This window comes from Chiloscyllium punctatum, chromosome 19, assembly GCF_047496795.1.
Source record: "Chiloscyllium punctatum isolate Juve2018m chromosome 19, sChiPun1.3, whole genome shotgun sequence".
NCBI lineage: Eukaryota > Metazoa > Chordata > Chondrichthyes > Orectolobiformes > Hemiscylliidae > Chiloscyllium > Chiloscyllium punctatum.
The window spans coordinates 82472513-82486858 of NC_092757.1; the positions used below are offsets into that span (position 1 = coordinate 82472513).

Here is a 14346-nt window from a genome sequence, read left to right on the forward strand (position 1 = left end):
GGAGAATGTGCAAACTCCACACAGACAGTCGCCCAAAGCTGGAATTGAACACAGGTCCCTGGTGCTGTGAGGCAGCAGTGCTAATCACTGAGCCACCGTGCCACCCTTGATCTAAGTTTGGTAAGTGAGCAATGATCTTCAAAAGAAAGAGTTTTGAGTACAGGCTAGTCATAATGTCGCAACGGGGAAAAAAGGACACCCAAGGCTAGACTCCCTGGATGACTAGAGATATGGTTATTGAAATGAAACACAGAAAAGATGCTTAACAATTAATATTCAGTTCATAATTCCAAGTTGAGCGCAGAAATTTAGGAGAAAAACAGAAAATGGGAGGGGAGCACGTAGGCTGTATGAACATCGATTAATGGCAACATAAAAGGGAAACCCAAAGTATTTTTTTGTCCATAAACAATAAAAGGGTAGTCAAAAGTTGAATGAGACCAATTAGACACAGAAAAGAATTCCTGTGGCTGAGGTATGAAATGAGTACTTTGCATTTGATTTCTTTTTCTTAAAGAAAATTACTGCCAATTTCAGAGCGAAGGGAGAAAAGAGAGAAATTGAACAGAATAAAAAATAAAAGGAATCTTAACATTTGGTAGCACTCAAAGGGCAGGTATTGAGATCAATACTCAGATGCTCGGTAGCTAGGGAGGATGTTTGCAAACTGGTGGTAATGTCTGAATTCTTATTAATTCCACCCATTAACAACTGTAGAAAGACACGTATATCTGAAGAGCCGATGTGTGGTTTGAGGCTGAAAGGCTTTTGGGATAAGTTATAAGGTAGGAGGTATCTATTCAAAAAGCAAGTTAAACCTCAACAGCATTGGGATCATAATCCCTGTTAGTGTTTTTGTGTGGGATAAAGGAAAATTACCAAGGGATGGGCACTAGCACTTAAATGTCAAAAAGAGGATTAAAGTACATGAAATGAAAGTACCGAAATGTACTAGTGAAAGGAACCATATTAGACAGGATTTGATATAAAAGAACTTTGAGCAATACGAAGACATGTTTGCAATATCTGTAGCTAAAAGATGTGAAAAACGTTTGTGAGCTATAAGCACATGTGGAAAGGTGATGTAATGGCAACATCCACTGGCTTGTAAATAGTGAGGACTGGACACTTAATATTTAAGGATATAAAGTGCTCAAAAAAAGGATAGGGAAGGAGAAAAGAAAAGTCAGGGCGGCAGGACTGAGCATTAGCGTCCCCTTAATAAGTACTGATATAAAGTACTGATTCAGCACTCTAACATTGCCCTGCATCTCTAAGCTCTTTATCCCCAGTCAGATGCCTGCATTTCTTACTCCCCACTTATCATTTCTTGTTATGATAACATATTCTGTTCATTCTCTCTTCGAGTCTTATTTTCCTCCTCTTTTCCTGTCAACCGAGGCATTATGGTGTTGAAAAGAGAGAGCTTTCATAGGCATCGACAGTTTCCACATTTGAGAAGACTTTAATTGTGCAACATACTATTGAATACTATAGTTATTTCCATACCTATGCATTGTCATAACTGATGTTTCTTCAAATCTCTCAAGTTTATCATTTTCTGAAAGGCTTTTGTGTTGGTTGTCTGAAAATATTGCTGATTGTGTCACATCTTAAGAATGCAAAAAGCAGCAGATGTGGTGATGTTCCCTAGTGTATTGTCATCTAATAGGAAGAAGCAGCTAGCTATACCAAGAATATTTTTTAGCTGCTGAGGTACTACATAATTTTAATCTTTTTGTGTCTGGCTCCTCACAATAATAAAACAATAACATTTATTACCTGTATCATATTCAGTAATGGAGAATCTGTATTTTTGAAAAGGGAATTTTGACATTTGTAAAGCTGTCTTTATTCTCATGCCTCCGAAATGCAGCGTCAATGTAATGCACTGAAATTTGTGAAAGGGACTTGCTATTAAAATATCAATATTCTTTTTTAGTATCTTGTTACATTTTCATGTTGCATTAGGAAGCATTTCTGTCCTGTTCACAGGGCCCAGGTGCTATAGAAACTGCATTTGCTTAGATTGAGTAAGTTCTGTAGCACCAGAATGGTGTTGTAAACAAGTTGAGTACTTTTGAGGCCATGTGGAAGCTATTCACTACATGCTGAAGATTCAGCTGAAGACCTAGAGTGAATCCAGTTTCACATCTTTGAAGAGAATTTGTCAAATCGTATCAATTGACTTTTGGGAGAAAGATCTGTCGTAAACTATGACTGATGACAATAAAGGGGTAAAAACAATGACTGCAGATGCTGGAAACCAGATTCTGGATTAGTGGTGCTGGAAGAGCACAGCAGTTCAGGTAGCATCCAAGTAGCTTCGAAATCAACATTTCGGGCAAAAGCCCTTCATCAGGAATAAAGGCAGTGAGCCTGAAGTGTGGAGAGATAAGCTAGAGGAGGGTGGGGGTGGGGAGGAAGTAGCATAGAGTACAATGGGTGAGTGGTGGAGAGGGTGGAGTGGATAGGTGGAAAAGAAGATAGGCAGGTAGGACAAGTCTGGACAAGTCAAGGGGACAGTTACTGAGCTGGAAGTTTAGAACTAGGGTGAGGTGGGGGAAGGGGAAATGAGGAAACTGTTGAAGTCCACATTAATGCCCTGGGGTTGAAGTGTTCCGAGGCGGAAGATGAGGCGTTCTTCCTCCAGGCGTCTGTTGGTGAGGGAGCGGCGGTGAAGGAGGCCCAGGACCTCCATGTCCTCGGCAGAGTGGGAGGGGGAGTTGAAATGTTGGGCCACGGTGCGGTGTGGTTGATTGGTGCGGGTGTCCCGGAGATGTTCCCTAAAGCACTCTGCTAGGAGGCGCCCAGTCTCCCCAATGTAGAGGAGACCGCATCGGGAGCAACGGATACAATAAATGATATTAGTGGATGTGCAAGTAAAACTTTGATGGATGTGGAAGGCTCCTTTAGGGCCTTGGATGGGGTTGAGGGAGGAGGTGTGGGCGCAGGTTTTACAGTTCCTACGGTGGCAGGGGAAAGTGCCAGGATTGGAGGGTGGGTTGTTTGGGCCGTGAACCTGACCCAAGTAGTCGCGGAGGGAATGGTCTTTGCGGAAGGCGGAAAGGGGTGGGGAGGGAAATATATCCCTGGTAGTGGGGTCTGTTTGGAGGTGGTGCAAGTGTTGGTGGATAATTTGGTTTTTTTGTTTGGAGGTGGTCTCAGTTTTAAAATCTCCACTTGATCTTGCATCAACAAGTAATTTGTGGAAAAGAAATCTAATTTTCTACAATGCTATTTTGTGAATAAGTGTTTTTCTAATTTCACTTCTGAAAGCTCTGGCTCTCGACCAAATTAAAGATCCCAAACTCCCCAACTAGTGGAAATTATGTTTTTCTACCTGCTTCTCTTAATTGAATCAAATCACCCCTTAACGTTTTAAATATCAAAGAATATATCTCTTATTTCTGTAATCTGCTCAGAATTTATCCTTGGAAGTTTAAGTATTCTGCTGAATCTATGCTACATCCTTGCAGGTTTGCTCTCCAGGTGTGGTCTGACCAGGGCTTTATGACTTTTATACTCTGGTTCTTGTCTTCTCGAAATAACAGACTGAGATAGATAGATTCTTGTTAGCCAGGAAAATCAAAGACAATCGCGTAGATGGGATAATGGGAAATTCAAAACACAAACCGATCAACCATGATCTTATTGAATGGTGGAGCAGGCCTAAGGGGCAGAATGATTTATTTCTGCTTCCATTTGGTGTGTTCATTGTGTTCAGCACTATCAATATCTCTTGAACCTAAATATTATCTGTATCCACTGTACATCCCCCCCCCATAGCTTGGGATAGTATTCGTGAATGCGTAAGTAACCAAGTAAATGCAAAACATTTTTGCTGTTTTCTGCAGATGAAATGAGCCACTTATTCTTCCACAGCCTGTTTGCATCCGTCATGGGTAGTGATTTTCTTTTTGGAGATATGCGTATAGTCTCTGGAGGCAGTAACAACACTTTGTTTACTGAGCTGCCACTGATGTCACAACCATTAGCAATTTCAATGAATGCATTCTAAGAGCAAACATGACACATATTTCCTGAAAATGGCACAAGAGAAACAAAGTAATGTAACTTAATACTTAGTGACAATGCTTTAGCCTTCTGCTTTAGTACCACCTCAGAAAATGAACATTTTACAAAGAAGATTGATGTGTCAGTTTTAGATTCAAGCATGAATTTAAGGACATCATTTTACAGAAACCAGAGACTTAATAGAACAGTGTTAGTTCTACTGCATTATTTCAACTTTACAATTTTCAACACCTTCAATGTAGAGTTTCTTAAAAAGTTTGATCAGTTTATACACCCAGCCAGTAAATCTTTAAGAAATGGTAGATAACAGGATACAAATACAGCATTTCCATTTTTAACACTGACTTGAATTATTTCCATTCATTGTTAGCATTACTTAAAATATTGTTATTGATTTTCACAATTAACTTTTACAATGCTGTCTCTAATTTAAATAACGGTTGCTGCTTTTGGTAGAATGGATCTTTTGTCTTGCCCTTCTCAAATGTCAAGAATAAAAACATGTGATGTAGCCCTCTGGTGGTCAGAGCTTTAATTTAGCGCTTTTCTGTGAAGACCAAGTGTTGTTGGATTTAGTTATTGGAATCCTCTGACACAGAAATGAAAACTTTACCCAGATGCCAATGGTTGTGCCAAGTTTCAAACAGGGATATACAGCACTCAAAAGAAAAGTCAATATGTGTCTGCTAGCCTTTATGACAGCACGTTTGATTTTTATTCTGATTTTGTCATTAGTCTGGTTGCAACCAAAGGAAGATCTAGTGGGAGTTAACTCTGAGGGTGTTGAAATAGAACTGGTCATATTAAATGCTATAACTGGTTAATAATAACATAAACAGATTGCTGAATAAAGTAAACTAGTTTCAATCTTCACCTACCTCAAAGGGTCTAATAAAACCCTTTACAGAAACAAATGAAACAGGGAATGCAACAAGTATAGCAATAAAAACGAAGTGATTAAAACCAAATCTCACATCAGTCCATGAATTTACAAAAAATCAGGACAAGTATATCAATCTTGCAGAAGTATTTCAACAGCCAAAATTTTGAACCTGACATCTGATTGTTTAGACATTGTTACACTGGACACAATCAATACATGTTGAGTAAGTCCAATGCAAATGCTGCTTTGAGTCACCTCCTTTAAATTGAGTCCCATGTCAGAATTAGATACAGTGTCATGTCTCATGGAACCAGCAATCTCCATGGTGTCAAATTATAATTGCGAGCAAAGTGTGTTCAGGAAGAAAACTTTAGTACAGTTTAAGAAAAAATGTCTAAGTAACTGTATATCATTACTTTTGTGAATAGTGCACCAGAGCTATTTAATCAACTAGAGGCAAATTGTATGCTGTGCCTTGAAGTTCGTTGGTTAAGTGATAGATTTGTTTGAGATGTTCTCAATATTTATTGAGAATTTTTTATGAATTAAACATACCACTACTTGTGCATTTGACCAGACAGCATCCTATTGTGATACAACGCAACCATGCTACAACTGTCTGTGTACCCTCCCCTGCCCCAAAGAGTGCAGGTTCTGTTATTTCTGCATGCAATTATGTCTCTCAAAAACATTTCAAGGCAGGCTCATATAATGAATTGCTTATAGTTATTTCAACCAGGTTCAATAAAATCATTTACTCCCCCTTTCCCAGTTGAGAAAGCTATCAAATCTTTGCTAGTGACAGCTATATCAGTGTGACTATCTCACGTCTGTGCAAATCTTCTACATTCTTCCCCCTTCTGTTTTTACTTCCCGCGATGGACTGGCCAAACTGAAGAACTCACGATGTGAAATAAACTTATGCCTACCATTTGGGTCTTGTGTAATGATGCAAATTTGCAGTAGTATAGTCCCCACAAAATTATAGGAAGAATTAGAAATAAATTTCCAAATGCTGCTGAATTAGCAGTTTTGAGTCCACAATTGGACTTTGGCAGTTGGCTTCAATATCCAACCTAGATGGAAAAACCACCCCAGGTTATTATCCCTGGCAAATGTTGCATAGCATTATGTCTAAATGTATACAGTTGTATCTTGAATGAGGACTGATCAGACCTTCCCATTCAATAATCTTGTTGACAACCTAAGAGCATGCAAGAAATTAACACTGATGGGACGGATAGCAGTACTTCAAGGAGAGAATCTAATTTAGAAACTGTTTTCACAGTTCATGTCCACTAACTTGAGCCTCAGTTCAAAATGGATTTCTGTTACGGAATTGGAATAGTTTTCAGCTTAGAACCAGCTGAATACATAAGCAAACTTTTGTGACTGATTAAACATTTGGCTTCTTCAAAATTTTTTATTGTGTGAATCTCTTTCATGCTCTTTGTGCATCTGTGAACACTTTATAAGCTATTTAATGGATTTCCACCAAGCTCGATCAGCAATTTTCCTGTCATCAGCTACTGCATTGTTGTGATGTGTGTCGAGGAAACAGTAATCCAACTAAACATTTGTTGAATAATAATTCTCTTGTCCTGCTCATTACTTTATATTTTTAACAAGTTACATCCAGTTAGGTTTGCGTGTTCCAATTCTTGATTACTTTGGACAATAATTATTGAAAACTAAGCAAATAATGTGGCATTTTCCTTTTGACAATTGACTTTCTTTTGGTAAATGGACTGTCTGAGGTCAGCATTAGGATTTCCATATTCTACCCCACCACTCTCCATGCTTTGAGTTTATCCAGGAAGTTACTGAATCATGCAGACCCTAGTAGTCCTGATCCCCAATCTGTTTTGACTTCCTGATATTGAGAGATGAGGGAGTTGTGCTCTTAGTCTTAACAGTCCCAGTGTTGGGGAAAGGAATGTGAACTAAGATACCTCCCCTTCATTGCAATATTAACAGTCAAATAACGTGCACCTCCCAGGTTTATGGATGGCTAATGGTCACTTGATAGAACTACTGAGTGATTCTTATCCTCAGGGGGACAGACTCCCATTTGGCATGAGAGGACAGAACTTTGCATTAAAAAACTATGCAGTGAACTGGCTCAAAAACCTGGATAGGTTGGATTCCAGAATGAAACTTGGCCTGATTGTGTGTTTTGTTTTCATTATTGGTTAAAGTGGTAATTAGTCACTGGAATATACTTTCACAATGTTACAGATGTTCTTTATAACAAGAAATGAGTTTATTATGTCAAGCTTTTTTAAAAAAAAAGTTATATTGGACAGTTTGAAAGATATTAACACAAACAGCAAAACCAAGTTTCAAAGTATTTCCCAATGCTGTCCTTTTATAGATACTCTGTTCCAGAGAAACATCACTTTTTCTCTCCGTGCTTTTAATTTTTACTTAACTGACTCTTCCTAGTTTCTTTTCCTTGGACTGCTGGCATGGTTTTACAATCATTTTCCAGGTTGGCTGGCATGAACTTTTCACAATTCTGAAGGTCATACTTCTGCATTCCAGCAATTTGAAGACTCTGTACAAATTCTCCTGGCTAGGATGTTCCATGAACGAACATACTTCAGCTCTTGGCTGGTTCTTTGAGCAAGAACTTGATTCTTCTATTGGAGAAAACCTGTCCCCTCTGAAGTGAACTTCTGATTCTTCTGAACTAAGTTGAAATCAGAAGTTAAATTTGTGGCCTGTGGTCCATTTGTAATCTCAGCTATAATCTTCCATTCATTAATACCTCACATGTCCAGTCAGGCTCTTGACTGAAGTCAGATGCAGCTTGGACATGATGCATTTAGATCACTGATCCAAATTATTTTCTGAACTTATAAGGAATTACCTCATAGAACTGATCAAAATCCACCTGCTTCTATTGCTGGCATTTGGATTTAAAGTTTTATAAATATATGGTACACCTTTTATCAAAATGTCTTTTGCTGCTTGTGGGAGCTGGTTATGTGCAAATTGGCTGCCACATTTCTCCCATTACAATAGTAACAGCACTTCAAAAAGAACTTTATTGGGTTGTAAGGGACTTAGGATATCCCAACGTTTGTGAAAGGCTTATGTGGTACCGTTTTTTTAATTTTTAGTATTAAGGCTTCTTTCCAAGTCATTTCATTTTTCTCTTGTTTACTTGGAACATTTGATAGCCAAGCTCAATTCTTACACAGCCCAGATTTTGCCGTCAAAACAATGGAGAGTATTGACTTTGCATTATTTCCATGTAAATGGAATATTAACAACAGGCAAGCAGTAAATATACCTTTTAGACATGATTAGCCAACAATTGCTGCTTGAGTTGCACACCATTACTTTTGCAACATGGTGTCTCACCATTGAAACGCAATAAGGAACATTTAAGTTGCTGCATTTGTACAGTAGCTTGCTACAGAAAATTGAACGCTATCATTTCAAGTGTAAAGCCCTCTTTTAAAGGTGTTATTACTGTCCTATTAATTTTTACAAGTATGGCATCTCATTCCTTAACTATCAATTTATAGAGTCATAGAGCTGTACAGCATGGAAACAGACCATTCGGTCCAACTCGTCTATGGCGACCAGATATCCTAAATAAGTCTAGTGCCATTTGCTAACATTTGGCCCATATCTCTTTAAACTCTTCCTATTCAAGTACCCATCCAAATGCCTTTTAAATGCTGCAATTGTACCAGTCTCCACCACTTCCTTTGGCAGCTCATTCCATACACTCATCATCCTCTGCATGTCCATAAACCACCGCCAAACCCCAAATAGACCAGCAAGCCACCCAGTCTTCAGGATACATGGACCTCGACAATGTACAGCTCTGTCTGGTAACCACTGCAAGATGTGTCAGAATGTTGACATGGATACCATATACACATGGGAACTCGACCCAGCATGTACACGGCAGGTACTCATGTGACTCAGCCAAACATCATCTACCTCATAATCTGCAGGCAAGGATGCCCCGAGGCATGGTACATTGGCGAGACCAAGTAGACACTATGACAACAGTTGAATGGACACCATGCAACTATCACCAGGCAAGGGTGTTCCCTCCCAGTCGGGGAATACTTCAGTGATCAGGGACATTTGGTCTCGGATCTTCAGGTGACCATCCTTCTAGGCTGACTTCGGGATATGCAACAACGCAGAACAGTCAAGCAAAGGCTGACAGCCAAGTTCGGTGCCCATGGGGTTGGCCTCAACTGATAATCCATTGCTGATTGTCAGAAAAACACATCTCCTTCATAATACCTTTTAGGAAAAAGTGCCATGCTTACCTGTTCTGGCCTGCATGTGACTCCAGACCCATAGCAATGCGGCTGACTCTTAAACTGCCCTGTGAGTAATTAGGGATGGGCAATAAATGCTGGTCTGACTCATGGCGGCTTCATCCTGTTATTGAATAAAAAGAAGAAAAAACATTGGAAAAATGAAAGTCAACTGGTCAGGGTTGGGCCAAGATCAGTTCTGGGGTGTCTGTCCAATGAATGTGAAAGAGGTTATTGGGCACTAATGCTGTAGTAGGCATGCTAGGAAAGACAACTGTGGGGATATGATCCAGCATTCTGGGTGCAAGGAGACAATAATTGTAAAGGGTGAAAATTCAACAGATAAGTGTTAGAAACAATAGTTTATTGGAGGATATGGTTTACAGTGGAGGGAGTAGGTGGTTCATTGACAATCACTTTCACCCTGACTTCAGCAGGGGACATGACTAAGCTAGAGGTTTTAAAAATATTGAGAACAATGTGTAAAAGCATGTCTGATTGATGGCAAATGCTGTTAAATGCCTGTTACATCAAATTCTGGCTTGTATGGTTAAAAATATCTTGAATTGGGAAACATTCAGAGGCACCAGAAAGCTCCTTTCTACTTGGTTGCTAGAACTGCATTTTGTTTTTATTGTTTCAATATTAAGTGGTAATTTTGAGATTTGTAAGGAGCTGCGATATCTTTATAACCAAACCCTCTCCTTATTGCCTCAGTCCCCTCCTTTCAAGAAAAGAAAGCTGGAGAAACCCCGGAAACCCATCACTTTCACAGTGTTAGAATCTACAATCAAGGCACTAAAGAATAAAGTTACAAGTTCAGACTCGGTACCTAAAGAAGACATTGAAGTGGTAACTGCAGGAATAGAGAAAATTCTAACTGAGCTAAAGGTAAATATCAGATTCTCTCTTGACAGTTAAATAAAAAATGTTTTTTTTGCCAAACGAGATTAAGTTATGTGCTTTGGAGACACCAGGTCTTGCTGTGCAGAAATGTAGGTTTCTCGAAGAAGGCAATGAGCTGTACACAAAACAAAAAGCTCCTGTTACGCACAAAATGATTGGTGATGATGCATGAGACTTATAACAAACTTATAATAATGTTATGAAGAGACTTGACTTTCAAGTAAGGAAGGTTACTTTGAAATAGCAAAGGAGTTAGAGGGAGTGGGGCATGCAGTGGTCTGGAGGTAATGACATGGGACGAGTAATCCAGGATGAGTAACCAACATTTCAAATAACCTTCCTTACCATTCCTCGACTCCCTTTCCAGCCCCTTCCCCCTTCCATTCCTCTGACCGACCCTTCCTTCCAACTCCCAACCAGATTCATTCCTCCCATTGACCACTGGGCCGTATCCTCTATCACTGTTCACCTCTCACTATCTTACCTCCTCACTTCTCCACCTCCTGATGCTGCCTGGCTTAGTGTTCTTCCAGCCTCCTGCTTATCTACTCTGAAGTGACCTAGCAACTGACTCAGGGCAATTAGAGACAGTTAATAAATGCTGACCTAGACAACAATGCCTACATCCCATGAATGTGTTTTTGAAATAAAAACACACACACAATGGTACATAATTGTTTTAGCACAGGAAATTGGAGTATACTGATGTGTCTACTTTCAGATCTCAATAATGGAAAATCTGCAATGACAGTACAACAAATTGCAAAATACTCTTCCAGTAGTTATGGCAAGCCTTGCTAACATCTTTCCCAAGAAGCTATCAGTTGAGGTTTGTAATGGCCCCAGAGTTGCCCTGATTAAGGTCGGTTCATTCAGCATGCCCCTCTCTCTTGAGCTCTTCTCTGCTATAGAGTCAATAAAACGCAAAAGGAGGCCATTGAGCCCATATCAGTAAAATAATCCAAGGAACCCCGCATTTTTCTTGTTGAATGTAACCCTTCTCGTGTATTTTTCCTAACTGTTTATACAATTTTCTTCTGAAATCATTGTTAGTTTCTGCTTCTATCATCCTGGTAGGCAAGATTTATAGAAGTAAAATTCACTTTCCTATAAGCATGCGTCCAGCTGTTAACTGCATGAAAAACTGGAATAAAAGCTTGAATCTTTTCCCTACATGGAAACTTCAGATGTTCAATAAGGGAGATGGACTGTATCTCTTCTGACACCCAATTTGCTTCATGCATGGGCATTGTTCGATACTTTATACTATGCTACTTAGATTTGGTTCTATACTTCACCATATGATATATTTATCCAAGTAACTATTAGTGGAACGACCATTCCAAATTTTAAGCAGATTTGAGTTGATTAATTAACTAGAGCATCATTGCAAGTTTAGTGGCACAGTGGTAGCATTCCTGTCTCTGTACAGAAAACAGGTTCAAGACCTGCCTCAGGACTTGCTGGCCATGGAAAATGTCATAACCCAGTTCAATGGTTTGATTATGATCCTGCAATTCCTTCCGCTAAGCCAGTATCAGGTGGTAAAACTGAAGAATCTCCGAATCAGTCAGAACCCTGTGAAAGCTGTAGTGTAACATTTTAAAAGACCTGGCATTCAGATTCAACAAAGAACTGGATGCTGTTCAAAGAAATCTGAAACAAACAAATTATTGGAGAAACTCCGCCTCTGGCACAATCTGTGGAGAGAAAGTGAAGTTAATGTTGCAGGCACAGTGACCATTCAGGACCCAAACTGTTGACTCTGCTTTCTCTCCACAGATACTGCCAAACCTGCTAAGTTTCTCCAGAAATTTCTGTTTTTGTTTGGCATTCAACTTCTTGCCTTGAGCATTACATTCATTGTGAAGAACTACCCCACACCCAGCATCAGCAAGAGGCGTTATTTAATAAAGCATCACTGTCACAAGACACTTACTTCGGTATTGTTAGAATCTGGAACCGTAGTACATGGGAAGGATTTTCAATCCCTGACATTTGCTTGGAGTTGAAAGAGTTCTGATGCAGTGCGTATCAACTTGAATTGGATAGGATGTGAGTGCTTATCAGCATGTAGGAATTATCTGTTTGAAGAGGATTGCTTTCTCTTGCTTAATCAGAAATGTGTCTGCCTACTTTGTAAAGTAGCCAATATAGCTCAAGTCTATTAACTTCAGAATCTTACTCTAATCCATTCATTTTTATTATATTCTCAGTGATGCTGTTCCTGTAAATATTGACTTAATTCTGCATAGTCCTCTCCTGAGTTCTAGCTTTGTGCCTGTAATAGTATTTTGGGAATATAATTTATTTTTGTTTTCTGTGAATGCTAAAATATGTCCTTTGTTACAATATAGCTCATACAAGTGCCTTGCAGAGACCCTACGGTATCCTTTGTTCAGATGTAGAAAACCTCTATAGAGACCCCAACTGGTTGTATGAGCATAAAACACTCATTCACTGATTCAGATCCAGGACAACAGACCCAATCTGTGTCTCATTTATCATATAGCAGGTGTCCTATTTATGCTAAGGTTAATTACAGGTTAATTGCTCAGACTGAGGGAAATTTTCAGATTAACCTGGAGCTGGAAATTTCCAAGCACCTGGCCATCTTCAAATTTACCTCTTTAACAGTGATAGCCCCAGGCCCTTTATAGGCCATTTCCTCAAAGTACTTGAATAGTAATCTTAAAGGAACAGGCCAGATCAGCAGCGATATATTCCAGGAGCACTCCAAATTGAGGATGCAGTCAATAACATCATGGGTAATAGTGTACAGTCATCTCTTGATTGAAATCCTGTTATTTAAATTACCCGCTGATTCAAAATATCTAATTTGAATATCCTACTATTCTTGCACAAAACAAAGAACTGTGGATGCTGAAAATCTGAAATAAAAACAAAATACGCTGTAGAAACTCAGCAGCTCTCGCAGCATTTGTCGTGGGAAAAAACAGTTAATGTTTTGAGTTCAGTGACCTTTTGTCATGACCTGCTGAGTTTCTCCTGCACTTTCTATTCGTTTGCTGATTTGATAACTCAAGACCTTTAAAATGCAAAACAGTTTTGGCAGAGTTTGTTGGATTATTTAGCTGCAAAAGATTGGTTCGCTATATGGAATGTACTTCATTTGTTCATGCCATACCTTGAGACTGGATCTCTATATGTTTAGAAACCTTTTCTCACTGCTAGAAGCAAACAAAATTCTAGAAAAGGAGCTAAATATCTGGGAACCAGAATGATGAATTCAACTTTTGTTTTACAGCACTATTCATTTGTCTCCCCAGGTACTTTACAAACGTGTGCCCTGTGGGAAAGGTGAAGTAAGTTTATTTCTAACCGCCATACAGAATTCATGGATCCATATTCGGCGAAAGAAACGGGATAGAGTGAGGCAACTTCGAGAGCTCCCCAGAGCTGAGTCAAACATGTTGAAATCTACAGAAGCAGACCAGACAACTGAAAAACAATGCAGCAGTGCTAACGTTGGTTCTGTCAGCGCTGAGGAAAAGTCCAATGTTAGCAATGCTGCAGAAAGCAATGCTGAAATAGGAAAAACTGCAATCGAAGCTGAAGAGGAGCTCCCCATAAATGGCGGTAATAGTCTGCTGAGTAAGTTCCATGTAGATCAAGAAAATAACATGGAATCTCAAAAAAATAATATGGAAACGGAAGAAAAAATTAACCAGTGTGAATCTAGTTTTGTTGACTGTAAAACTGATGATACAATTGAGCATGAAATAACCTGTTCCACCATGGCAAACACAGAGGAAGAAACACCTAAAGAGAGTGAGGGATGTTTTTTGTTCAAGTGTTTAATGAATGTGAAGAAGGATGGAAAGAATTCCCATGTAGAAATGCACTGGGTTGAGGGACAGAATAGGGACTTAATGAACCAACTCTCCACATATCTGCGAAACCAGATTTTCAAACTGGTGGTTAGTTAAAGGAATACTTTCATGTTTTCACCATGCAAACGTTTTTTTTTGCAAGTTTTAAATAAATTCCCAGGTTTCAAATTTATTTATAAACATATTTACTTGTTTTCATTTGATTTTACAGAATTTGGAGAATGGTGTTTGCATATATTTTCCAGTGACACGTGCATGTACCATCACTGTCTTTCATCCAGTGTTCGATCAAAAACAAAGAAATGTTTGACTCCTCTGATCACATAAACAGACCACTAAACCCCCATGGTTTTATATTAATCCATCAGAAAGT

General features: G+C 39.1%; 1 protein-coding gene across 2 annotated transcripts in view; it reads left to right on the forward strand.

The window, feature by feature from the left end:
• The window catches only part of mettl16 (methyltransferase 16, N6-methyladenosine), a 130667-nt gene extending 116522 nt beyond the window's left edge, over positions 1 to 14145 (forward strand). For both annotated transcript variants that reach the window (XM_072589857.1, XM_072589856.1), the window contains exons 9-10: positions 9931 to 10104; positions 13410 to 14145. In XM_072589857.1, coding sequence (XP_072445958.1) covers positions 9931 to 10104; positions 13410 to 14069 — 834 coding nt within the window. In that variant the 3' untranslated portion in view covers positions 14070 to 14145. The remainder of the gene's footprint in view (positions 1 to 9930; positions 10105 to 13409) is intronic.
• The last annotated feature ends 201 nt before the right edge of the window (positions 14146 to 14346 follow it).